Source organism: Geotrypetes seraphini, chromosome 2 (genome assembly GCF_902459505.1).
Source record: "Geotrypetes seraphini chromosome 2, aGeoSer1.1, whole genome shotgun sequence".
In the NCBI taxonomy this organism is placed as follows: domain Eukaryota; kingdom Metazoa; phylum Chordata; class Amphibia; order Gymnophiona; family Dermophiidae; genus Geotrypetes; species Geotrypetes seraphini.
This window is the reverse complement of record NC_047085.1, coordinates 314,063,195-314,090,962: the sequence shown is the minus strand read 5'-3', so window position 1 is coordinate 314,090,962 and position 27,768 is coordinate 314,063,195. Positions and strand designations below refer to the sequence as shown.

The 27,768-nt window shown below is 46.2% G+C and overlaps 1 protein-coding gene across 2 annotated transcripts in view; it reads right to left on the bottom strand.

Annotated features, from left to right (window-relative positions):
* PIK3R4 (phosphoinositide-3-kinase regulatory subunit 4) overlaps positions 1-27,768 on the bottom strand; it is a 155,368-nt gene that overhangs the window by 2,595 nt on the left and 125,005 nt on the right. For both annotated transcript variants that reach the window (XM_033930022.1, XM_033930023.1), the window contains 2 exons: positions 18,221-18,309; positions 3,309-3,420 (listed from right to left, as the gene is read on the bottom strand). In XM_033930022.1, the coding sequence (XP_033785913.1) occupies positions 3,309-3,420; positions 18,221-18,309 (201 nt within the window). The remainder of the gene's footprint in view (positions 1-3,308; positions 3,421-18,220; positions 18,310-27,768) is intronic.

The window sequence follows — 27,768 nt, the reverse complement described above, 5'->3', positions numbered from 1 at the left end:
CTTTTCCCCGAAATGCCTTTTTCTATACCATATAAGCATTTCCGAGCATCAAACCCCCTCCCAACTGTAAATATTTCTGACACCTGCTATTAGATGATATTTCTTGAGAATTCTATCTTCTGAGAATTCTATCTTCGGACCATGGTCTGTGTTTATATCCTCATGGTATCTGGCTGGGTGGGCCCTGGTGCAAAACAACAGCAAACCCACAGCATCAGGACCTGCTGCTTTTTTCTCTAGTTTCACTGATACAGTAGTTAACTTAACTTAAAAATAGGGCATTTCCCCATCTTTGCATACTCTGGTAAATGGTGTGAAATATCTTTTCACAGCTAATCTACTGTTTCCATCAGCTGCAGAAATAAGATACCAGTTGCAGGGAGAGAGAAAGGTTTCTGTAGAGAGAACAGTTTCTGTGAGTTTTCTGGTTTTTCCTTATCCCACTTCACCTGGCTTAATAATGGCAGGACTTACAGGGATCTTCCAGAACTTCCATGCTTTACCTTCTTTCCATCTTCCTCCTCCTCTCAAGGGACATAATCAAAAGGGATGTCTAAGTCCGTTTACGTACATCTCACAAGTCGTCCAAAGTTAAAAAGAGCCTAAGACACATTTTTGAAAGAGACGTCCAACTTTTGTTTACTTTCGAAAATCGTCTAATTATTCGTCCTGCCGATCAGATCGTCCAAGCTACTAAATTGTCCATCTTTATACCACATTTCCGTCCAACTTTCCGTCCAAGTCCTGTTGGACATGGGAGGGGTCTGAAAAGTGATGGACTGAGCACCCAGACATGGCACCTAAATAGTGGGGGTACCTTACAGGGCACTGCTGTGAACTTCACAAAAAGGGTGCCATGGCTTCTCCTCACTACAGTTCCCTTATAGGTGACGGTGAGCCCCACAAACCACCTCCAGAATCCCTTAGACCCACTTATCTACCACCCCAATAGCCCTCATGGCTGCAGGAGTCACTTATATGCCAGTACAAAAGGGTTTTAGGGGTGTATAGGGAAGTGCACATGTTTAAGTATCAATGCAGTCATTACAGGGGCTTATGGGCATGGATCATCTTCCCTATGGGTCCCTAACCCACCCCCAAGATGACTTAAGCTGTCTCCGGGCTGGACGACTAGGCTTTCCTATCCAGGCGGCCGGGTGAGGGTGGTGGACACCTGAAATGTGCTTCCAGAGGGTGTGATAGGACAGAGTACGGTACTGGGGTTCAAGAAGGGATTAGACAATTTCCTGAAGGAAAAGAGGATAGAAGGGTATAGATAGAGGATTACTATACAGGTCCTGGAACTGATGGGCCGCCGCGTGAGCGGACTGCTGGGCATAATGGACCTCTGGTCTGATCTAGCAGAGGCACTGCTTATGTTATGTTATGTCTGGAGGCTTAAATTTGAAGTTGTGAATAAAATTTTTATGAGGGTGGGGGGGGTTGGTGATCACTGGGGTAGTGTGGGGGGGGTCTGTTTTATGTGTTTACAGTGCTTATCTAATGAGTTTAGGTGGGTTTTTGTGACTTAGACCATGTTTTACATGGTCTAAGTCACAACGTTCAAGTTGCATCTAGGCTCTGTTGTAAAACTTTTGGTTATACATGCTGTACGACTAAGTCTAAGCTGGCCCACGTCCTGCCAAACTCCCACCCTCGACACGCCTCCCAAAACGCCCCGTTTAGCTGTGGACGTTGAACGGCACTATGAAGGCCTAGGTTGTTTAGAAATGCGTCCAAAACCCGGTTTTATTATCGGCACTTGGACGTTTTTGATAAATGTTCGTCCAAGTGCCGACTTAGGCCAATTTTTGGACGTTTTTCTCTTTCATTATGAGCCCCTTAGCGCGCATGCGCACTTCAGTCTCTGTGCATCCTTGCTTCGTGATCCGTGGTTCCGTATGCGCAGTGCCTGCTTCAGCTAATTTTCTGCCCCGATCTCCGACGCCGGCTGACTTTCTGCCTTCTGACTATGCTGCCACTGCTGGGACGCCTCTTTTTCTCACCCCTGGACCAGCGGCCGGCCCACTTTGATAAAGCGAGGCGGGCCAGCCTAACAAAAGCCCCGAGGCTGCCCGGTCTAGCGGATGCTAGACAAGAGCAGGGAAGGGAGAAGGAGTACTACTGGACAGGGGGAAGGTAAAAGTAAGGGAGAAGGGCTACTGCTGGACAGGGGGAGCAGGGAAGGGGTGCTGCTGGACAGGGGGGAGAGACAGAAAGAAAGACAGACATACAGGGGGCCAGGGAGAGAGACAGAAAAAGAAAGGGGGCAGAGAGAGAGAAAGAAAGACAGACATACAGAAAGAAAGAAAGAAATGCCTAAGTGTGCACATCTATTCTAACACCTGTTAATGTAACGGGATAAAAAAATAGTTAATGATAAGCTATTTAATAAGGAAAAATGTTGATTTTTAAAATATGAAATAATATAATTGAAAATTGGGTAAAATTATTAATAAAAGGTTAAAATTTTTACTTTTAGCAGATGATCTATGTTAAAAGATTCTTTGGAAACCATTACCGTATTTTCACGTAGATAACGCGTACCCGTGTAAAACGCGCACACGGGTATAGCGCGCGGGAAACCTAAATATATGTAAAAAAAATTTTGTATACGCACACACCCGTATACCGCGCATGCTGCCCCGACTCTCCCGTCGCCGCCCGACTCTCCTTTCGCCCGCCCCGACTCTCCTCTGGCCACCACGAACCTCTTTTCGCCCGCCCCGACTTTCCTCTCCCCCTTGAAGTCCTGTTCCCACCCTGAAAGCCTGATGCCCCCCCCCCCCCGCAGGACTGCTTGCACCCCCACCCCCACGGACCGCTTGCATGCACTCCCACCCGCACCCCTACCCTAAAGGACCGCTCGCACCCCCACAGCCTCCCGACCCCCCCCTTTCGAGAAAGGGCGGGACCGCCGGAAGAGGAAGCAGCGCAGGGCTCACAGAAGGGCCGGGACCGCCAAGAGGAAGAAGCAGGACACGGTAGGAGCTTCTACATGATGGGGGCAGGGGGGGGGGGGTCGGGAGGCTGTGGGGGTGCGAGCGGTCCTTCAGGGTAGGTGTGCGGGTGGGAGTGCATGCGAGCGGTCCTGCAGGGGGAATCGGACGTCGGGGAGGGGGAAACGATGTAAAAAAAATTTTATACAACGCGCTCATGCGTATAACGCACAAGGTTATGCACGGTTTGTAAAATCGTGTATAATGTGCGCGTTATATGCGTGAAAATACGGTAAGTCCCGTTTAAGGTAGATTTAGCCCTGTGTGTTATATTTTCTATATTAAGACAACCAAAGGAAAGCAGGTTACCTGGACTACCTCTGTGCCTTCAATTATCTTCCGATAGTAAGATACAGATGGTGAGTTGATAGCACTTCCTGCAATAATATAGGACCTCTCAGGGTAAGCTAAATCCCAGAATCTAAGGAAAAGAGACAAGAGATTCAAGAAAATCGGTGTCTTTCATGTCACAAATCCAGTTTGGATAAAATTATGATAATCTCAATTTAATGCTAAAAACAACAATGGAATTCTTACTTTCTGCCAAATAGCAGTTACTTACCGTAACAGGTGTTATCTGAAGACAGCAGGCAGATATTCTCAAATATGGGTGACATCATGCCCGGTACGGACAGTATGAAAAGTGAACTGTCACTTTAAAGTTTTTAAAGTGCTTGTGACTATCCGCACCACACATGTGCGACTGCCTTCCCACCCAAGAGGCTTGCAGTACCTCAGTTCCATAAGCAAACTAAGAAGCCAACTAGGGGAGGTGGGAGGGATGTAAGAATATCTGCCTACTGTGTCCGAATAACACCTGTTACGGTAAGTAACTGTGCTTTATCCTAGGACAAGCAGGAAGCATATTCTCACATGTGGGACTCCCTAGCTTACTGCAATGGGATGGAGGGAGAGTTGGCCATTTAAGAGAATAAATTTTGTAACATTGCTTGGCCGAAGTGACCATCTTATCTGGAATAGGATTCCAGACAGTAGTGAGATGTGAATGTGTGAACTGAGGACCAAGTAGCAGTTTTGCAGATTTCACATCAATGGGAGTAGAATGCAAAAATGCAGCTGAAACTGCCATAGCTCGTATTTTATGTGCTGTCACACAACTCACAAGCTATAGCCCAGACTGAGCATAGCAAAAAGAAATACATACTGCAAGCCAAGTTGAAATAGTTCTCTTGGTTACAGGGTGTCCCAATCTGTTAGTATCAAAGGAGATGAACAGTTTAGGAGATGTTCTGTGTGGTTTAGTCCGTTGTAAGTATTAAGCCAAGGCTCGTTTTCAGTCTAAGATATAAAGCGCCATTTCTCCGAGGTGAGAATGAGGCTTTGGAAAGAACACTGGAAACACAATTGATTGATTTAGATGAAATTAGGCAAGAATTTAGGATGAGTGCGGAGAACTACCTTATCATGATAGAAAACTGTAAAAGGTAGGTCAGACATCAAAGCTTGAAGCTCACTCACTTGATGTGCAGAAGCAACAGAGATCAAAAATATCATTTTCCAAGTGAGATACTTAAAATGAGCAGAGGACATTGGTTCAAATGAAGGCTTCATCAACCTAGTGAGAACAACATTAACATCCCAAACCACTGGAGGCGGCTTGAAATCCTTTCATAATCCTGGAGACAAGAAGATGGTCAGGCAGAAATTTATTGTTGACCGGAATATAGAAATCACTGAGAGCGCTCGGGTAGACTCTGACTGAAGTGGTTTTAAGACCTGAGTTGGATAAGTGAAGTAGATAGTCCAATGCAGAGGATATGGGAGAGGATGCCGCATCAAGATGATGAGGTATCACACCATGCGTAAAATCGTGTCCACTTCTGCTGCTGTGTAGAAAGTTTTCTGGACGTATTTAACATGACTGACAGGATCAGAAAGGTGAGTGACTGCTGAGGTACCAAGCTGACAGGTGTAACAACTATAGGTTGGGATGTAAAAGAGACCCTTGAGCCTGCATGAAAAGAGATGGAAAATCTGCAGAGATATTGGATCCTTGACTGTGAGCTGAAGTAAAAAGGAGAACAACGGTTGTCTGGGCCATCAAGGTACTATGAGGAGCTATGAGGATGATTGAGCCTCACCTGTGTCTTGAGAATGAGATGAATTGGTGGAAACACATAGAGGAACTTGTCCAACCTATGAAGGAGAAAAGCATCTGCCTCCAGATGATGCGGAAAGTATTGCCTGGAACAGAACTGAGGCAACTTGTGATTGTTGGGGGATGCAAATAGATCTTAGAAGTCCCCCACAGAGAAAAGGTCTGATGTACAACTCTGGAGTGAAGCGTCCACTTGTGTGGCCGAAGAAATCTGCTGAGTTTGTCGGCAAGAGTATTTTGTGCTCCTTGAACATAGAAAGCTTTTAAGAATATGTTTTGAGTGACTGCCCACTTCCAAATCTTCTCAGTCTCCTGACAGAGTGGCAGAGAGCCTGTCACCCTCCTTGCTTGTTGATGTAGTACATCGCAACTTGATTGTCGGTGTGAACAAGGATGTGATTGGATATGCTGTGCTGAAAGTCTTCAGAGCATTCCCTATCACTCTGAGCTCCAATAGGTTTATGTGGAGCTTTTGTTCCTGAGCAGACTAGTGACCTTGTGTTCTGAGACCATTCAGATGAGCTTCCCAAGCATACATGGATGAGTCTGTGGTCAAAACTTTCTGATGAGAAGGTATTTGGAACAGCAACCCTTTGGAAAGATTTGAGGAATTTATCCACCACTGCAGAGACTGAAGAAGCGATGACATGACTATAATCTTCTGAGAGAATGGGTCGAGAGCTTGAGACCATTGGGATGCTAGAGTCCACTGAGCTGTTCTGAGATGAAGTCTGGCAAAGGGGGTAACATGGACTGTGGATACCATGTGACCTAAAAGTCTCATCATTTATCTGGCAGAGATGGATGGTAGATGGTAGACTTGATAGCAAAGCTGAAGCAGATTTTCCTGTTATTGTTGAGGCAGGAATGCTCTGAGCTATATGGTGTCTAAGAAAGCTCCAATAAACTGAAGAGTTTGAGAGAGCTGAAGTTCGGATTTCGGAAAGTTGACTTTGAACCCCATATGTTAAAGGAACCATATAGTTGACTGTGTTGCTGAGAGAACTCCTTGAGGGGATGCGTCTTTTATAAGCCAATCGTCAAGATAGGGGAAAACTTGAAATCCGTGATTCCTTAAAGCTGCTGCCACTATTCTAAGGCATTTGGTGAACACTCATGGAGAGGAGGCCAAGCCAAAGGGCAGAACTTTGTATTGAAAGTGTCAATGGGCAAAAACGCAGAAATTTTCTGTGAGCTGGATGAATCGGTATAAGAGTATACGCTTCTTTAAGATCTACAGAGCATAGTCAATCGTTTTGATCTAATAGAAGATACAGAGTCCCTAGGGATAACATTCAAAATTTTTCTTTGACTAGGAACTTGTTGAGGTGACAGAGGTCGAGAATTGGGGGTAGACCTCCCATCTTCTTTGGAATGAGAAAATACCTGGAGTAGAACCCCCGATTTCTCGGATGGGGCACTACTTCTATGGCATTTAGTTGAAGCAGAGCTTCTATTTCCTGAAGAATAAGGGAAGTCTGCTGAGTGATCAAAGACGACTCTCTTGGAGGATGATTTGGAGGTTTGGAGAAAAAAATGAAGAGAGTAACCCTCCTTGATGACCCACATATCATAAGAACATAAGAATTGCCGCTCCTGGGTCAGACCAGCAGTCTGCTCACGCGGCGGCCCTTAGGTCAAAGAAGATTGCTCTAACAGATTAGCCTTACCTACGTACGTTCCGGTTCAGCAAGAACTTGTCTAACTTTGTCTTGAATCCCTGGAGGGTGTTTTCCCCTATAACAGACTCCGGAAGAGCGTTCCAGTTTTCCACCACTATCTGGGTGAAGAAGAACTTCCTTATGTTTGTACAGAATCTATCCCCTTTTAACTTTAGACAGTGTCCTCCGTTCTCTCTACCTTGGAGAGAGTGAACAATCTGTCTTTATCTACTAAGTCTATTCCCTTCAGTATCTTGAATGTTTCAATCATGTCCCCTCTGTCTCCTCTTTTCAAGTGAGAAGAGGCCCAGTTCTCCAATCTCTCACTGTACGGCATCTCCTCCAGCTCCTTAACCATTTTAGTCGCTCTTCTCTGGACCCTTTCGAGTAGTACCATGTCCTTCTTCAAGTACGGTGACCAATGCTGGATGCAGTATTCCAGGTGAGAGCGTACCATGGCACGGTACAGCAGCATGATAACCTTCTCCAATCTGTTCGTGATCCCCTTCTTAATCATTCCTAGCACTCTGTTCGCCCTGCTCGCCGCCGCCACACATTGCACAGATGGCTTCATCGACTTGTCGATCAGTACTCCCAAGTCTCTTTCCTGGTCTCTTTCCTGGGAGGTCTCTCCCAAGTACCGCACCGGAGATCCTGTAGGCATGTATAAGATTTTTGTTACCGACATGCATCACCTTACACTTATCCAAGTAAAACCTCATTTGCCATGTTACAGCCCATTTCTCGAGTGTTGCAGGTCTTCGCAATCCCCCTGCATCTTCACTACTCTGAATAACTTCGTATCATCCGCAAATTTAATCACCTCACTCGTCATACCAATTTCCAGGTCATTTATAAATACATTGAAGAGCACGGGTCCAAGCACCGAACCCTGCGGCACTCCACTCATAACGTTTTTCCAGTCCGAGTATTGTCCATTCCATCCCCACTCTCTGTTTCCTACCCGCCAGCCAGTTTTTAATCCATGCAAGTATTTCACCCTCAATTCCATGGCTCGTAATTTTCCGAAGTAGTTGTTCATGCGGAACCTTGTCGAATGCCTTCTGAAAATCCAAATATACAATGTCGACTGGGTCACCCGTGTCTATCTGCCTGTTTATTCCCTCGAAGAAGTGCAGCAAGTTCGTCAAGCAAAATCTTCCTTTGCTGAAGCCGTGCTGGCTGGTCCTCATCAGATCGCTTCTGTCAAGGTGATCAATGATGCGGTAGACTTCAGAGAGTGGTGGTAAATGGTGCCCCTTCAAAAACGTCGGAGGTGATCAGTGGAGTGCCTCAGGGCTCGGTCTTGGGCCCGATCCTCTTCAACATATTTGTGGGAGATCTGACTCAGGGGCTTCAGGGTAAAATCACATTATTCGCCGATGACGCCAAACTATGCAACATAGTAAGTGAGAACACTTTACCAGACAGTATGACGCAGGACCTACTTCTATTGGAACATTGGTCCTCGACTTGGCAGCTAAACTTCAATGCTAGAAAATGTAAGGTCATGCACCTCGGCAGCAGGAATCCATGCAAAACTTACACACTAAATGGTGAAACCTTAGTTAGGACCAAGGCGGAACGTGATTTGGGGGTAATCATTAGTGAAGACATGAAGACTGCTAATCAAGTGGAGAAGGCTTCATCAAAGGCAAGACAAATGATGGGTTGCATCCGAAGAAGTTTTATCAGCCGGAAGCCCGAAGTTATAATGCCATTGTACAGATCCATGGCGAGGCCTCATCTGGAGTATTGTGTACAATTCTGGAGGCCACATTACCAAAAGGATGTGCTGAGAGTTGAGTCGGTTCAAAGAATGGCCACCAAAATGGTCTCGGGACTCAAAGACCTCCCGTATGAAGAAAGGCTGAATAAATTGCAGCTATATTCACTTGAAGAACGTAGAGAGAGAGGAGACATGATAGAGACGTTTAAATATATCACCAGCCGTATTGAGGTGGAGGATGATATCTTCTTTTTTAAAGGTCCCTCTGCCACAAGAGGCCATCCGCTGAAAATCAGGGGTGGGAAATTTCATGGCGACACCAGGAAGTTCTTCTTCACCGAAAGGGTGGTTGATCGTTGGAATGAACCTCCACCTCAGGTGATTCAGGCCAGCAGCGTGAAGGATTTTAAAAGGAAATGGGATACACATGTGGGATCTCTAGGGTGGTAAATTCAAGGGGGTAGGGTTGTTGGAGTGGGCAGACTTGATGGGCTGTGGCCCTTTTCTGCCGTCATCTTCTATGTTTCTATGTTTCTTTTATCAGCGCCTCTATCATCTTTCCGGGTACCGAGGTCAGACTCACCGGTCTGTAGTTTTCCGGATCTTCCCTCGAACCTTATCAGAGTCCAGCACTGATGGTACATTTGTAGACAACCTCCGATTGGTTGAGGAAGAGGCTGAGATAGGGGAACAGCGGCTATGCCCTCGAGAAGCGTGTCAAAAAGACTGAGTAGGCTTCTGAGGAGCTGTCATCTGAGGTTTTTGAGATCGTTATTTCTGCTTTCTCTGAGGCAGTGATAAAGAAACAGACGGTTTAGCAGCATATAGCCGCTGATAGGAATGCTCGGCAGACTGCCTTGAAGTTGAAGGTTTAGTCTTTGTCTTAACCAAGGAATTCCAACTTGTTTCATGCAATGTTAACTTTTGTGTGGCTGTTTCGATGGAATCCCCAAAGAGCTCATCTCCCAGGCATGGAATATTGGCTAATCTGTCCTGAAGATGAATATGCATGTCAGAAACTTTTAGCCAAGTGTCTCATGCTCTAGATGTCATTTCAAAAGCATCATAGGCTGATCTTGCAATATACTGTCTAGTTTGCGAGAGAGTTCTCATATGTTGCTGATACCCTGCAAGATGATCTTTAGGAATGCACTGGTCAAAATTGTTTCACCAGTCTTAAGATAACAGGAAATGTAGAAATTGTACTTAAGAATCCTGCTCGCCAACATGGAATTCCGATACAGGCGGCGTCCAAATTTGTCCATAGTACAGCCCTCACACTCCAGAGGTGCTGATGCATAAACTTTGGAATTAGAAGATTTTTTAAGGGTTGATTCCACTACTAAAGACTGATGTTAAAATTGTGACTTATCAAACCCTGGACAAAAAATGATTCTGTATTGGGAATCAAGCTTTCTTGGAGCAAAAGTAATGGTTAAAGGCGTTTCCCAATTCTTGAAAAGTGCCTTTAAGGATGCCATGAAATGGTAATTTTAGGAGTTCTTTAGCAGTTTCATCATAATCCAAAGCCTCCAAGTACTCCGCACTGTAGGTAATGTCAGCTTCTAATTTAACAGGCAAGGCTTTGCCTACCTGTCTAATATATTTGGTAAAGGAAAGTCTTTCTTAAGGAGATCTCTGTCGAGGAGGCGTGTTCTGCGGTGATGGGTCTGAAGGGATGCTAGAAGACTCAGGTGCAGATAAAGTAGGTGAACAGTCTGAATCAGAATGTCGGTCAATCATCCGTTGGCAACATTGATCTTCCCAAGGAACGATGTATACGTTTTCAGTACCACTGTGATAGAGATGAGGAAGAGGATTGATAAGTATTAAAACTAAACTAAAACTTAGCTTTGTATACCGGATCATCTTCAAACAAGGAGCTTGATTCGTTTAACAATATTTTAAAAAAAAAATCATCAAAATGAAGGGAAGAAAAAAAAAAGAGCCAGTGAGTGGGAGAAGGCAAAGCTAGGAAAGATTTCTCAGGTGGTTAGAAAACAAAATTGTTTTTAAAGATTTACGAAAAAAATTGAAAGGAGTTGGAGACCCTTAGGATATGAGGAATTCCATTCCATGATTCAGTTAATTTGAAAATAAAGGATTGGCTGAGGTTTTTAGTTGATTTTAATCCCTTGACTGAGGGAAAGGAAAGCTTGTATCATTGGGTGCTTCTTGCTGGACAAGATCTATAAGCATTCCAAGATAAAGGGACAAGAGGAGCAAAGATACCATAAAGGATCTTAAAAGGCAATACAGACACATTAGAAATGAATCCTGCAATAGACGGGAAGCCAGTGAAGTTTTAAAAGCAATGGACACACATGATCAAATTTACTTTTTCCAAAGATCAACTTAGCAGCAATATTTTGTATTAATTGGAGTCTATGCAGGGAGGTCTTAGTTATGTTCAAATAGACTGCATTGCAATAATCCAACTGGACTAATATAATGGATTGGACCAAAACAGAAAAATGCTGCTGGTGAAAAAGGCCCCTAACATTTCTCAACAAATGAAGACTGAAAAGGCACTTCTTCTTAACAAGGGAATTTATTTGGTCCTTGAAAGTAAGTGAAGAGTCTATGAGAACACTCAATATCTTAGAAGAGAATTCAATTTGTAAGGATATTCCGGAATCCAAGGTCACAAAGGAGGGAAGACAATCCAATTTTGGACCCAACCATAAAAGCTTAGTTTTAGTGGCATTTCATTTCATTTGAACATACACTGCCCAAGATTGAAGTTTGGAAATACACTGAACAATGTTGGAAAGTTCAGAGATGACCTCAATCAAGATGATGATGTCATCTGCGTAAGTGAGTAAAGTTTCCCAGGATGTCAATGTTTCAATGTACTCATGTAAAGATTGAATAAGATAAGAGATAAGAACATAAGAACATAAGCAATGCCTCTGCCGGGTCAGACCCGAGGTCCATCGCGCCCAGCAGTCCGCTCACGCGGCGGCCCAACAGGTCCAGGACCTGTGCAGCAATCCTCTATCTATACCCCTCTATCCCCTTTTTCAACAGAAAATTGTCCAATCCTTTCTTAAACCCCATTACCGTACTCTGCCCTATTACGTCCTCTGGAAGCGCATTCCAGGTATCCACCACCCGCTGAGTAAAGAAAAACTTCCTAGCATTTGTTTTGAATTTATCCCCTTCCAATTTTTCCGAATGCCCTCTTGTTCTTTTATGTTTTGAAAATTTGAAGAATCTATCTCTCTCTACTTTCTCTATGCCCTTCATGATCTTGTAGGTTTCTATCATGTCTCCTCTGAGTCTCCGCTTTTCCAAGGAGAAGAGCTCTAGCCTCTCCAGTCTTTCAGTGTATGAAAGGTTTTCCATGCCCTTAATCATTCGTGTCGCTCTTCTCTGGACCCTCTCAAGTATTGCCATATCCTTCTTGAGGTACGGTGACCAATACTGAACACAGTACTCCAGGTGCGGGCGCACCATTGCCCGATACAACGGCAGGATGACTTCTTTTGTTCTGGTCATAATACCATTTTTAATAATACCCAACATTCTGTTTGCCTTCTTCGCGGCTGCTGCGCATTGCGCCGTTGACTTCATTGTTGTATCCACCAATACACCCAAATCTCTTTCAAGGTTACTTCCCTCTAATACTAATCCCCCCATTTGGTAGCTGAACATCAGGTTTTTTCTCCCTATATGCATGACCTTGCATTTCCCTACATTGAATTTCATCTGCCATTTATTCGCCCACTCCTCCAGTTTGTTTAGGTCCCTTTGTAGGTCTTCACACTCTTCCGTAGTTCTAACCCTTCTACAGAGTTTAGTGTCGTCCGCAAATTTTATAACTTCACATTTCGTCCCCGTTTCCAGGTCATTTATAAATATATTGAACAGCAGCGGTCCAAGTACAGACCCCTGCGGAACTCCGCTCGTGACTTTCCTCCAGCCCGAGTAGTGACCCTTTACTCCAACCCTCTGTCTCCTGCCTGCCAACCAGTGTTTAATCCATCTGTATACGTCCCCTTCCACCCCGTGGTTCCATAGCTTCCTAAGCAGCCGCTCATGGGGTACTTTGTCAAAGGCCTTTTGGAAGTCAAGGTAAATGATGTCTACAGGTTCCCCTTTGTCCAACTGGCTGTTTACCCCCTCAAAGAAGTGCAGTAAGTTTGTTTGGCACGATCTTCCCTTGCAGAAGCCATGTTGGCTCGCTTTCATCAGCCCATTTTTTTCGATGTGCTCACAGATGCTATCCTTTATCAGTGCTTCTACCATCTTGCCTGGAACCGATGTCAAACTTACCGGCCTATAGTTTCCCGGGTCTCCTCTTGACCCCTTTTTAAAGATAGGTGTAACATTTGCTATCTTCCAGTCCTCCGGAATCTCTCCAGTTTTCAGGGATAGGTTGCAAACTATTTGGAGTATTTCCGCTATCTCATTTCTTAGTTCTTTTAGTACCCTAGGGTGGATTCCGTCCGGGCCTGGTGATTTGTCACTTTTCAATCTATCTATCTGTTGGAGGACATCCTCATGGCTCACCTCTATTGCTGACAGTTTTTCTTCTTGGTCACCATGGAAGATCACGTCGGGTTCCGGTACACTGGATGTGTCCTCGCTTGTGAAGACTGACGAGAAGAATTTGTTTAACCTGTCGGCTACCTCTTTTTGCTCCTTTATCACTCCCTTTTCGTCTCCATCATCCAACGGTCCTACTTCCTCCCTCGCTGGTTTCTTCCCCTTAACATCTCTGAAGAATGATTTGAAGTTTTTTGCCTCCCTGGCCAGTTTCTCTTCGTATTCTCTTTTCGCTCTCCTAACCACTTGATGACATTCTCTTTGGTGTTTCCTGTGTTCATTCCAGTTTTCCCCAGTTTGGTCCTTTTTCCATTTCCGGAATGATTTTTTCTTGTCTCCTATCGCTTTCTTCACCTCGTCGTTTATCCATGCGGGGTTTTTTGTTCGGTTTTTTTTGCACCCTTTTCTAAATCTGGGGATGTACATATGTTGTGCTTCTTGCACTGTGCCCTTGAATAGAGACCAGGCTTGCTCTACAGTTTCTGTTTTCCTTGAGCTGTTTCTAAGTTTTTTTTTAACCATTGCTCTCATAGCATCATAGTTTCCTTTCTTGAAGTTGAACGTTGTCACTGTGGTTCTCTTCCCTTTTGCTGTACTTACTCCTAATTTCAAGTTCAAGTTTATTAGGATTTGATATACCGCCTATCAAGGTTATCTAAGCGGTTTTTACAATCAGGTACTCAAGCATTTTTCCCTCTCTGTCCCGGTGGGCTCACAATCTATCTAACGTACCTGGGGCTATTGAGGATTAAGTGACTTGCCCAGGGTCACAAGGAACAGTGCGGGGTTTGAACCCACAACCCCAGGGTGCTGAGGCTGTAGATCTAACCACTGCGCTGCGCTGTTTCCTAGTGGTCCTACTACTTCCACTTCTTTTGCAGGTCCCCCTATTCCGTTTAGGATTAGGTCAAGAGTGGCATAACCTCTTGTTGGTTCCTTGACAAGCTGCTCCATAAAGCAGTCCCTCACAGCCTCTAAGAATTCTGTTTCCCTCGCACAGTTTGAGTTTCCAATATTCCAGTTTATCCCGGGGTAGTAAAAGTCTCCCATTACTGTCACATTCCTGTTGTTGCCTTCCCGCCTCAGTTCTGCTGCCAGATCTTTGTCGTTTGCTTCCGTTTGTCCAGGTGGACGATAGTATAGACCCAATCTTATGTCAAGGCCACTTTTTCCTGGTAATTTTACCCATAATGACTCCAGTCCTTCCGCCTTTGGTTCTATATCCACTCTGGATGAGGGAATGGTGTCTTTTATGTATAGTGCTATTCCTCCACCCTTCTTGTGGGTCCTGTCTCTTCTATAGAGTTTGTACCCTGGCAGCACTACGTCCCACTGGTTATCTTCATTCCACCATGTTTCCGTGATTCCAATGATGTCTAGGTTTTCTTTTTTGGCTATGGCTTCTAATTCTCCCATTTTGGTCTTTAGGCTCCTTGCATTAGCGTACAAGCAATTTAAGTCCTGGTCTTTTCTTTTCTCTGCTGGTTTTACATGTGTTTTGCTCCTCTTACCATCCCCTAGTTGGGCTGCCAGTCCCTCATTTCTGTTCCTTTCTTCCTCATTTTTTGGTGTATCTTTTCTGATCTTTTCTTCCTCATGTTTTGGTGTATCTTTATTATCTGCAACCTGATTTCCTGATCTCTCCTGTTCCTCTAATTTTATCTGTTTGCCCTTTTTGTTGGTCAACAGCTTCTGTTGTTCGTCTCTTGCCTGTTCCCAGCATTTTTCTCGCTCAGTATCTTCTTTGGATACTCTTGTCCGAACCGTCGACGTCAGGTCGATTATCGGCTTTCCCCTTCTTCTCAGTTTAAAGCCTGCTCAATTCCTCTCTTGACGTTGTTTGCTAGCAGTCTCGTTCCTGCCTTGCTCAGGTGTAGTCCGTCCCTCCTGAAGAGCTTGTTCTTCCCCCAAAAAGTTGTCCAGTTTCTTACAAAAAGGAATCCTTCTTCTTCGCACCATCTCCTCAACCAAGCGTTTATTGTTTGTAGCTCGGTCTGCCTCTTCACGTCTGCCCTCGGTACTGGCAGAATCTCTGAGAATGCTATCTTCTGTGTCCTCAGCTTCAGTTTCCTTCCTAGGATCTTGAACTGTTCAATTAGCGTAGTCCTGCTGTAATTTCTCCTGTTGACATCATTTGTTCCCACGTGGATTATCACTGCTGTCTCTTCTGTTTCCGCGCCATCCAGGATCCTCTCGATTCTGTCGGAGATGTCCTTCGTTCTTGCTCCTGGGAGACAGGTCACTAGCCGATCCTCTCTCCCTCCTGCTACGTGACTGTCCACTTCTCTCAGGATTGAGTCTCCCACGACGACTGCAGATTTCTCCTTCTTCAGCTTCCTCACTGGTCTCAAATCTGTATCCTCGGCGTGGTTTAGTCCTTCTCTTTCAGGGTACCCGCCAGTCTTTGCCCTCTCTGCTTGCACGAATCTTCCATGTGATACTTCATTCTCGGCGTCCGTTGGCCCCTGTCTTCCATCTGATGGCCCATGTCCTCCATCTTGTGTAGCCGTAGCTTCCTCGCTCCAGCGCTGCTGATGCTCCTGCTCTTCTGCCTGCCTGTAGGCCTCCTCGATGAATCTTTCGAGCTCCCTTACTTGCTCCTTGATGTGGCTTTCTCCTGCAGGGTCTTCAGTTGTCTCGAAAGGTGCTTCTGAGATGTGGAGTCCCTCCAGCTCTTGAACCCTGCACTGCAGTCGACCAACTTCCTTCTTCAGGCTTTCCAGTTCCTGACACCGACTGCATATGTATGCCTGCCTTCCCGAGGGAAGGTAGTCATACATATGACACTCTGTGCAGTACACTGGGAAGCTCCTCCGGGTTCTTGCTGCTTCCATTTCTCTTTCTTCGGAGTCCACTAGATGTCCTCTCCCTTGTCTTATGTCTTTATTGTGCGGCGCTGTGCACTCTCCTGTGCTTGGTTCTTTCCTGTCTACTTCTTCTGCCGCTTTTGTCTTGGTGGGTCTGTTGTCCTCCCTTGGGCCTCTTTCTTGTCCCCGAAGCCTGCTGCTTCTTTATCCTTTCCTGTCTTGTGTGTGTCTTATTGTGTGTTTTCTTCTTGTGCGTGCGCTCTCCCTACTTGCGTGCTCGCTTCTTCCTTACCTGTGTGTTTTGGAGTCCTTGGCTGTCTTTACTCGACCCTTCTCAAGGCCCTTCACAAAGGCGCTCTCGCTAAGGCGAGCGCCTTTGCCGCTCGCCTTCGCCGCGCGCCGAACGGCCGCGCGCCGTTGGCTCCCTTCCTGTTAAGGGGGAGTCGGGGCGATGACGCTGATGACGTGGGCGGGTGGGCGGAGCTTCCTCTCGCCGCTACCCGCTCCTCTCTGCGCCGCTGACCCTGTTTGGAAAGAAAAAAGAAACAAAAATTCCTCCGGCTTCTCTCTCCTGCCTCCGCTGCCTCCGCTGCTCACCACGCGGCCGTGCAGTGGTCTCTCGCGCCGTTGGCTCCCTTCCTGTTAAGGGGGAGTCGGGGCGATGACGCTGATGACGTGGGCGGGTGGGCGGAGCTTCCTCTCGCCGCTACCCGCTCCTCTCTGCGCCGCTGACCCTGTTTGGAAAGAAAAAAGAAACAAAAATTCATCCGGCTTCTCTCTCCTGCCTCCGCTGCCTCCGCTGCTCACCACGCGGCCGTGGAGATAATGGAGAGCCTTGAGGAACCCAACAAGGAGGCACCCAAGACTTCGATAGGTTACCTTCGATGTTAACTGAATAAGAGCGGGACGAAAGAAATTTAGAAAACCAGTCCAAAACAACTTGATCAAGACCAATGTCAAAGTAAATAGAGTAGGATGTCGTGATGGACGACGTCAAACGCAGCAGACAAATCAAACTGAAGCATAATAGCATATTTGTTCTTACGCTTTAAAGTTTGAGATCGACGTGATGAGGATCGACATCTTTATCGTCGATGCATCGAAGGAGATTGATACCTCGAGGAGCAGCATCGATGTGAGATCAATGCCTAGAGGCTGAACGTTGATGAAATGGAGTGTGACAATTCCTCACAGAAGAGTTCGGAGGAGTGCGATGCTCCGATAGACAGCTGACAGCGGTACCCTTAGGCCTTAAAATGCAGTGCAGTGCAGTTTAAATATAATCACTGAGCTCCCTCTGGAAGAACGAAGGTTACCGGTACTGATGGCTCAACAGCTGGTACCATTGGTGCAGCAGGTTATCTCGGAGTGGGTGACCTCAATGAGGATGAACAACCTGCAAAGCTCAGGAGCGTTGGTGGTGTTGTTTGGTCTGCATCAAGGGACTTGATGTTGTAGAGACCTGCGAAGCTGATTTGGAAGCAGACGGCTTCTTTAGCTGACTTCAACACCGGAATCTCCTGTGAAGTTGATGTCGAAGCCGAAGTTTTCAATGTGGATGGCTGAGAAGATCTAGTGGCATCCATGTTAGTGCCAAACAACTGCACCTATTAAGCGCAATGGGACTTAAGAGAGCGCAACTTTAAAGAGGAACACTGAGAACAAGTCTCACTGTGGTGTCCCGGCCTAAACACTGAATACACTAAGTATGAGGGTCGGCTATAGAAATAGAGAACTGACATCTACCACACTTCTTAAAATCCGTCAAAGATTTTGACATGGACGGGAAAATTAACTCGGCAAAATTAAACTCAATTTTTGACGAAAAAACACCGAGAACACTTCAAATAGAAAGCATAAAGTTTCTCTTCCCACTTGTCTCAAAAAAGAACAAATGAAAAGAGAAGAAAAATACGTGAAGTGGAAAGGCACCACCGTCTGATGGGAGTTTAGTCAAAAAGATACTTCTTCGTTCTGCAGAAAATGAAGAACTGAGGTACTGTGAGCCTCTTCAGACGGGAAGGCAGTCGCGCACGTGCAGTGTGGATAGTTGTGAGCAGTTTAAAAGTTTAAAAGTGACGGTTCACTTTTCATGCTGTCCGTACTGGGCTCCGTGGATGATGTCATCCATATGTGAGAATATTCTGCCTGCTTGTCCTAGGATACAATTTTTTAGCATTATTCCTCATATAAAAGAAAAAAAACCTTACTAGAAAAAAAAAAATCCTTCTCTTTAAAAACCTGAAAGTCAAACCTAGTACTGGAATAACATGATATAAAAAGAAAGTTTCTTTAGCAACTATGTCAGTCTTCCAAACTTTGGAATCCAAAGTTTGTCTAAAAAGTGTACTTACCTTATTTTCATATCCGAGCCTGCAGTCAATAATATTGGATTACCATCTGCAGGGCTGCAGTATATTCCATGGACACTGTGAGATGAAGGCTAAGGGAAAATTCAGTTATATTACTATGATTTACCATGTTATGTACTAGTTTGTAACTATTATTTCACTTTTTATATACCACTGAAGGTCCTTATTTATGTATACCTCATACCACATCAATGGAATAGAGGTTTAATTAAAGGCCAACAGAATTTCAGCTATGGTGCCAAAATTGGCCTAACACACTTTTTCTGTTTCAGCTGAAAATCTATGGCCATGTTTCATACAAAACTGACAATGTGTTTTGGTGGAAGTTGCAAATTTATACTTTCTCCCATTTCTCCCCCTCCTCTGAACAAGAGTTACTTGTCCCCATCTACCTGTAGATACTCCCCCTCAGGCCTATAATACCTGGTGATCTAAGGGTATAGTCAGGGCAGGAGTAAACCCCAATTGCTCCTGCCCATGCAGACTCTGCTCTCAAAATGGCTGCCAAGACTTCTAGTACAGATCCTGTTAGACTGCTGCAAGAGGTCACAGCAGCCACTTTTGAGAGTAGAGCTGACATGATCAAGAATGACTGGGGATCACGCTTGCCCTTACTACACACCACTAAACCATCAGGAATTGTAAGGCAGTTAGTTGGGAGGCATCTACAGGTGAGCGGTGGAAGGATTGCAGAAAGAAGAAATCAGGCAACAATATCTGGTGGAGTTGTAAAGAAAGCAAAGATAACCAATACAGTAAAACTGCAGACAAAAATTTTAAGGTATGCTGGAATTGGGAGGCAGTGCGAAAGAGGCATTGTGAAACTGAATAGGTGAAGGGCAGGAATAAGTAGAAAGTAATAAAACTAAGGTGGAATTGATTAACAAATATTTATGTTCTGTGTTCACAGCTGAGGGGCCAGAAGCAGGACCACAGAATAAAAATACAATGGAAGATTAGGTTCTTACACCTTGATAATCTTTCTATTAATACACATAGGAGTCTGTACGATAGGTGACTATCCCCTGGTTGCGAGTTGTTGCAGAAGAATTTCAGAGTCTGGACGATAGGTGAATATTAGAGAATGACACGGTGGCTGTTACCCACGGGTAACCTGTTGAAACGGTGGGGAGGGGGGAGTGCTCACTGCGGGTAGAGGGACAAGGCCATCCACCGCCCCGTAGAGCAGTGAATGGCCTTGTCTCCGCAGTTAAGGGAGGGAACACACACGGTCACCGATCGCATGCAGCCCTCTCCCTCCTTTCCTACCTACCAGCCGCATCTATCTCCCTCCCCCTTACCTTCATGGCGCATTAGTGTAATTTGTGCAAGCCGCCAGAGCCTGCCTGAAGTCACGTGCATCTGTGGGTGGAAGCTTCTCCTCTGACGCAACCGAAGTTGCCTCAGAGAAGCTTCTGCCCGCAGACGCCATGTGACTTCAGGCAGGCTCTGGCGGCCTGCATAAATTACACTAACGCACCATGAAGGTAAGGGGGAGGGAGGAAGATGCTCGGACTGTGCAAAGGGTGCTGAAGGGCGGTGGAAAGGATCAGACCCTGAAATAGGGTGGTGAGCGGGAAGGGTGGAGGTGGAATGGAAAGGAACAGATGATGAAGGGGGATGGTGAACAGAGAATTGGGGAGAAGAAGTTGGAAGGGAAGAAGATGGGTGCCAGACCAATTGGGGGGGGGGGGGGGTGAAGGGAGAGGGACAGTAACAAAGCAAATGAAAGATACAGAGAGAAGGCATACAATGGATAGAAGGAATTGAATGGGAAGATGAGGAAAGTAGAAACTAGGCAAAGGTAGAAAAAAAAAATTCTTTTTTTTTTTTTTTTTTGCTTTAAGATAAAGTAGTATATTAGTTGTGTTGATAAAAATTTATAAACAAAGCCCTGCCAGCTGAACATTTCTTTCTCTAGTTTAGCAGCCAGAACTTTAATTTATAAGGAAGGAATAAGCTAAATATTGCAGTACTGAAGCTTGTATGGATGCTGCTGGGTCAGTAGTCGCGGGGATGGGGCGAGGACAGTGGTCATAAGAACATAAGCAGTGCCTCTGCTGGGTCAGACCAGAGGTCCATCATGGCCAGCAGTCCGCTCACGCGGCGGCCCATCAGGTCCAGACCTGTACGTAACCCTCTATCTATATACCCTTCTATCCCCTTTTCCTTCAGAAAGTTGTCCAATCCCTTCTTGAACTCCAATACCGTACCCTGTCCTATCACACCCTCTGGAAGCGCATTCCAGGTGTCCACCACACGTTGAGTGAAGAAGAACTTCCTAGCATTGGTTCTGAATCTGTCCCCTTTTAATTTTTCCGAATGCCCTCTCGTTCTTGTAGTTTTTGAGAGTTTGAAGAATCTGTCCCTCTCCACTTTCTCTATGCCCTTCATGATCTTATAAGTCTCAATCATATCCCTTCTAAGTCTCCGCTTCTCTAGGGAAAAGAGCCCCAGTTTATCCAGTCTTTCAGCATATGAAAGGTTTTCCATACCTTTTAACAAACGTGTCACTCTCTTCTGAACCCTCTCGAGTATTGTCATATCCTTCTTTAGATACGGCGACCAATATTGGATACGGGCGCACCAACGGCAGGATAACTTCTTTTGTTCTGGTTGTAATACCCTTCTTGATTATACCTAGCATTCTATTTGCTTTCTTAGCGGCCGCTGTGCACTATGCCGATGGCTTCATTGTCTTGTTCAATAATACCCCCAAGTCCCTTTCTTGGGTACTCTCACTCAATAAAAGCTCTCCCATCGTGTAGCTGTACCTGGGGTTTCTGTTTCCCATGTGCAAGACCTAACATTTCTCTACATTGAACTTCATCTGCCATCTTGTCGCCCACTCCCCTAGTTTGTTCAGGTCCCTTTGTAAATCTTCGCATTCTTCTTTAGTCCTAGCCCCATTAAATAGTTTGGTGTCGTCTGCAAATTTTATTATTTCGCACTTCGTCCCTGTTTCTAGATCATTTACGAATACATTGAATAGCAGTGGTCCAAGCACTGACCCCTGCGGAACACCACTCGTGACCCTCCTGCAGTCCAAGTAGGGGCCCTTCACTCCTATCCTCTGCTTCCTACCCACCAACCAATTACTGATCCATCTGTGTACATCTCTTTCCGCCCCATGGTTCTTCAGTTTCCGAAGTAGACGTTCATGGGCTTTTTGGAAGTCTAAGTAAACGATGTCTATGGGATCCCCTTTGTCCGTCCATTTAATTCCTTCAAAGAAGTGCAATAAGTTCGTCAGGCACGATCTTTCTCTGCAGAAGCCTTGTTATCCTGAGTTTATTCCTTTGTAGATGCTCCTCGATGCTGTCTTTTATCAGTGCTTCCGCCATTTTTCCCCGGAACTGAGGTCAGACTTACCGATCTGTAGTTCCCTGGGTCACCTCTGGATCCCTTTTTAAAGATGGGCGTAACATTGGCTATCTTCCAATCCTCCGGGATCACGCCTGTTTCCAGGGATAGATTACAGACTTGCTGTAGTAGTTCCGCTATTTCCTCCTTTAGTTCTTTCAGCACCCTAGAATGGATTCCGTCCAGGCCCGGTAATTTGACAGTTTTAAATTTTTTTTATCTGCCTGTGTACGTCTTTAAGGCTCACTATCATGGATGATAATTTTTCTGCTTGGTCTCCTTTGAAGATTTGTTCAGGTTCCGGTATGTTGGATGTGTCCTCTTTTGTGAATACTGACAAAAAAAACATGTTTAGTCTTTCCGCCACTTCTTTCTCCTCCTTCACCACTCCCTTCCTATCTCCATCATCCAGCAGTCCCACCTCCTCCCTAGCTGGCTGCTTCCCCTTAACATATCTGAAGAACGGTTTGAAATTTTATGCTTCCCTGGCTAGCCTCTCTTCATATTCTATTTTTGCTTTTCTAACCACGAGGTGACATTCTTTTTGATACTTCCTGTGTTCTTTCCAGTTCTTCTCGGTTTTGCCCTTTTTCCATTTCTTGAATGAATTCTTCTTATCACCTATCGCTTTCTTCACTTCTTTAGTTATGAACACCAGGTCTTTTGTTCGGCTCTTTTTGCACCCTTTTCTGAATCTGGGTATAAACAGATTTTGCGCCTCGCTCACCGTGTCCTTGAATAAAGACCAAGCTTGCTCTACAGTCCGCCATTTCTTTGAGCTGTTCCAAAGTTTCTTCCTTACCATTACATCATAGCTTCATAGTTTTATTTCTTGAAGTTAAAAGTTGTCGCTGTGGTCCTCTTTCCCTTTGGTATTCCTACTTCAACTTTGAATTTGATCATATTGTGATCGCTGTTTCCCAACGGTCCCACTACTTCCACTTCCTTTGCAGGTCCTCTTAGCCCATTAAGGATTAGATCCAGAGTGGCATTCCCTCTCGTCGGTTCTCTGACAAGCTGCTCCATGAAGCAGTCCTGTATAGCCTCCAGGAATCCGGTCTCCCTAGCGCATTTTGAGTTTCCAAGACTCCAGTCTAATCCGGGATAGTTGAAGTCTTCCATAATAATCGTGTTACCGTTTTTGCATTCTCGTTTTATCTCGGCTTCCATTTCTTCATCGGTATCTTCAGTTTGCCCAGGTGGACAATAGTACAGGCTCATCTTTATCTCGGACCCTTTCCTTCCCAGTACTTTAACCCATAATGATTCCAATTTGTTGGTCGTTGCTGCTGTGTCAACTCTGGTCGAGTGTATGCTTTCTTTTATGTATAGGGCTTTCTGACCTAACCTGTTCTCGCGATAGAGTTTGTACCCCGGAAGTGCTATGTCCCATTTGTTTTCTTCATTCCACCATGTTTCGGAGACCCCAATGATGTCCAGATTCTCAGTTTTGGTCATGACTTCTAATTCCTCCATTTTGTTCCTTAGGCTCCTCGCATTAGTATATATGCAATTTAAGTCCTGGTATTTTTTGTCTTCACTTCCTTTCCCTGTTCTTCGATCTTTATTTTCTTCTCATATACTACAGCCCTCTTATCCTCCTCTTCTGGATCAGTCAACTCCTGTGTTTTGCTCGTTGCTTCTTCTCAGCATTTTTCCCCACTTAGTATCTTCACGGGATACCTTCTTCCGAATCTTCGACTCTTGGTTGACTGTTGGCTTTCCCCTTCTTAGTTTAAAGCCTGTTCAATTCCTCTCCTGACATTGTTTGCTAGAAGTCTAGTTCCCGCCGCACTCAGATGCAGTCCATTTCTCCTGAAGAGCTTGCTCTTGCCCCAAAACGTTGTCCAGTTCTCACGAAGTGGAACCCCTCTTCCTCAAAGCATCTCCTCATCCATGCATTTATTGATTGTAGTTCCGTCTGCCTCTTCACATCTTCCCTCGGTACTGGTAGGATCTCTGAAAATGCAATCTTCCAAGTCCTCATCTTCAACTTCCTTCCCAAAATCTTGAACTGTTCTATCAGTGCACTTCTACTGTAGTCCCTCCTGCTGACATCATTTGTCCCGATGTGGATCATTACTGCGGTCTCTTCCGTCTCTGCTCCTTCTAGGATCCTTCCAATTTTGTCCACAGGGACAGTGGTCGTGGGGACAGGGACAAATTTTTCCCCCGTGTCATTCTCTAGTGAATATCACCTGGTTGTGAGTTGCTGCAGAAGAATGTCAATCACATCTCTTCAACTCCGCCTCCTTCCCAAGTGGGCTGCAGTGTCATCTTCAATATACCAAGCAGTATACTAAGCCCTCTTCAGTACCAAAGGAAATATTCTGTCTTTCAAGCACACAAGCAGAAATGGATAAGAAAGTATCCGTGGCAACACATACAAGCCTTCCTGTTTTCAAGCCGGAAAGTTTTGGATCACCAGCACGCTTCAGTAATGAGCGAGATTCCTGAAATCCCCTGAAGAAGCCGATGGGTGAAACGGTTAAGGCCACTGTTGGGATTTGAGATAAGTGTCTTAATGTTCATTTATGCTGGTATATCATAACGTGGATGTTGGACAAAGCAATGTTACTTACCGTAACAGTTGTTACCAGGGACAGCAGGCAGCTATTCTCACTAGTGGGTGATGTCATCAGACAGAGCCCGATACGGACGTCTCACAAGCACGTGTTGCTTGTAGAAACTTAAAAGTTTCGAGATGCCCGCACCGCGCATGCGCCGGTGCCTTCCCGCCCGGAGAGCCGGGCGTGTCTCCTCAGTTCAGGTAGCTAGCCTGAGAAGCCAACCCAGGGGAGGTGGGTGGGACGTGAGAATAGCTGCCTGCTGTCCCTGGATAACAACTGTTACGGTAAGTAACATTGCTTTATCCCAGGACAAGCAGGCAGGTATTCTCACTAGTGGGTGACCTCCAAGCTAACCTCAGTGGGATGGAGGGGGAGTTGGCGACTTAAGAGAATAAATTTTTCAACACTGTTTGGCCAAACTGTCCATCCCGTCTGGAGAAAGTATCCAGACAATAATGTGAGGTGAAAGTGTGAACCGAGGACCAAGTGGCAGCCTTACAAATCTCCTCAATTGGTGTTGATTTGAGGAATGCTACTGAGGCTGCCATTGCTCTGACCTTATGGGCTGTGACCTTACAGGGGAGTGATAATCCAGCCTGGGCATAGCAGAAAGAGATACAAGCCGCCATCCAATTAGAGATGGTGCGCTTTGATACGGGTCTTCCCAACTTATTAGGATCAAAGGTGACAAAAAGTTGAGGAGTGGTTCTGTGTGGCTTGGTACGATCCAGGTAGAAAGCCAAAGCACGTTTACAGTCCAGAGTGTGAAGGGCCGATTCTCCGTGGTGAGAATGGGGCTTAGGGAAGAATACTGGAAGTACAATGGATTGGTTGAGATGAAATTCGGAGACCACTTTCGGCAGGAATTTCGGGTGAGTGCGGAGGACCACCTTGTCATGATGGAATACTGTGAATGGTGGATCCGCCATCAATGCTTGGAGTTCGCTGACTCTGCGAGCAGACGTAAGGGCTACAAGAAAAAGCACTTTCCAGGTGAGATACTTAAGAGGAGCCCTGTTGAGTGGTTCAAACGGGGGCTTCATGAGAAGGGAAAGGACTACATTGAGATCCCAAACTACTGGGGGTGGTTTGAGAGGGGGGTTAACATGAAAGAGTCCTTTCATAAATCTGGCGACCACCGGATGGGCCGAGAGGGGTTTCCCTTGTAGAGGCTGGTGGAAAGCCGCAATAGCGCTCAGGTGGACTCGTATGGATGTAGACTTGAGCCCAGATTGAGATAGGTGTAGGAGATAGTCCAGTACGGAGGATAAGGAAGCTCGCTGAGGTTCCTTTGATTTAGAAACACACCATGAGGAGAATCTAGTCCATTTCTGGGAGTAGCATTGTCGAGTGGCTGGCTTCCTGGAAGCCTCCAAGACCTCCCTCACTTCTTGTGAGAATTGGTGAGGGGTTACGTTGAGAGGAACCAAGCTGTCAGGTGGAGAGACTGCAGATTGGGATGAAGCAGTGATCCTTGATGTTGAGTAAGTAGTGAAGGAAACACTGGAAGTGGTACTGGTTCCCTGCTGCTGAGTTGAAGTAGAAGGGAGAACCAAGGTTGTCTGGGCCACCGAGGAGCTATTAGAATCATGGTGGCCTGTTCGAGTTTCAGCTTGACCAGAGTCTTCTGGATCAGTGGGAATGGTGGGAACGCATATAGAAATCGATTCCCCCAGTCCAGTAGAAAAGCATCTGCCTCGAGGCGATGAGGAGTGTAGATCCTGGAGCAAAACTGAGGCAGTTTGGAGTTGTGGGGAGCCGCAAAGAGGTCTATCTGAGGCGTCCCCCACTGTGTGAAGATTTGGTGAAGGGGGCTGGAATGGAGAGTCCATTCGTGAGGTTGTAGAAGACGACTTAGGTTGTCTGCTAAGACGTTCTTCCCCTGAATGTATACAGCTCTGAGGAAGGCGTTGTGGCGCACCGCCCAGTCCCAGACTCGTAGAGCTTCCTGGCAAAGGAGGGCCGAGCCCGTGCCTCCTTGCTTGTTGATATAATACATGGCGGCCTGATTGTCTGTGCGAATGAGGATCACCATGTCGTGAAGTAGGTGTTGGAAAGCTTTGAGAGCATTGAAGATGGCTCTGAGCTCCAGTAGATTGATTTGATGTAGTCTGTCCGCACTGGTCCAGAATCCTTGGGTGCGGAGACCATCCAGGTGGGCCCCCCATGCATAGTTCGACGAATCGGTTGTGAGAACTTTCTGATGGGGGGGAGAGTGCAACAGCAAACCTCTGGATAGATTCGAAGAGGTCATCCACCAAAGTAGAGACTGCCGAAGAGCAGGTGTGACTACGATGTGTTTGGTTAGTGGATCGGACGTCTGATTCCACTGTGATGCCAGGGTCCACTGGGGGATTCTGAGATGGAGTCTGGCAAAGGGTGTCACATGTACTGTGGAGGCCATGTGGCCCAGGAGCACCATCAGTTGTCTCGCCGGTAGGGTTTGGCGAGTAGACACCGACTGGCAGAGATGAAGAAGAGCCTCCATGCGTTGAAGAGGCAGGAATGCTCGGAGTTGAATGGTGTCCAGGACTGCCCCGATGAAGGGGAGGGACTGGGTGGGTTGTAGATGAGACTTGGAAAAGTTGATCTCGAAGCCCAAATTCTGGAGGAAGTAAGTTGTAGTCAAGACCGCCGAAGTGACCTCTGGGGCTGACGGGGCCTTGATGAGCCAGTCGTCGAGGTATGGGAACACCTGTAGACCCCTGTCCCGGAGTGCCGCGGCCACTACCACCAGGCACTTTGTGAAGACTCTGGGGGACGAAGAGAGGCCGAATGGTAGCACTCGGTACTGTAGATGCAGATTTCCCACCCGAAATCTGAGGAACTTTCGGGAGGCCGGGTGAATGGGGATGTGAGTGTAGGCCTCCTTGAGATCCAGGGAGCATAACCAGTCGTTCTGCTCGAGGAGGGGGTAGAGAGAAGCCAGAGTCAGCATACGAAACTTCTCTTTGACCAGGAACTTGTTGAGGGCCCGAAGGTCTAAAATGGGTCGCAGGTCGCCCGTTTTCTTCGGGACGAGGAAGTACCGGGAGTAAAACCCTCGGTTCAATTGGTCTGACGGGACCGGCTCGACGGCCCGAAGCTGAAGCAAGGTTTGGACTTCCTGAAGAAGAAGGGCGGTCTGTGTCGAGCTTAAAGGATACTCTCTTGGAGGATGGTCCGGGGGGACCCGATGGAAGTGAAGAGAGTATCCGTCTCTTATGATGGTGAGGACCCATAGGTCCGTGGTTATGGCCTCCCATCGATGGTAAAAAAGATGGAGGCGGCCCCCTATGGGAGAGGCTGAGGGGTGCAGAACGGTGTCGGTTATGCTCCCAGGAAGGGAGTCAAAAGGGCTGGGTAGCCTTAGGTGCAGCCGGTGGCTGGGGTTTTTGCTGAGACTTCTGGGGAGGTTGTCTCTTCGCAGGTTGCCTCGCAGCGGGCGTTTGTCGGGGCATGTAACGCCGCTGGTAAATCAGGGGTGGCCTGGAAGGTCGAGACTGTTGAGGTTTGGGTTTGGGCCGCAGGATGGATTGAAAGGATTTTTCGTGATCCGACAGCTTCTTGGTAACAGTTTCGATAGACTCATCGAACAGATCAGCTCCCGCACATGGT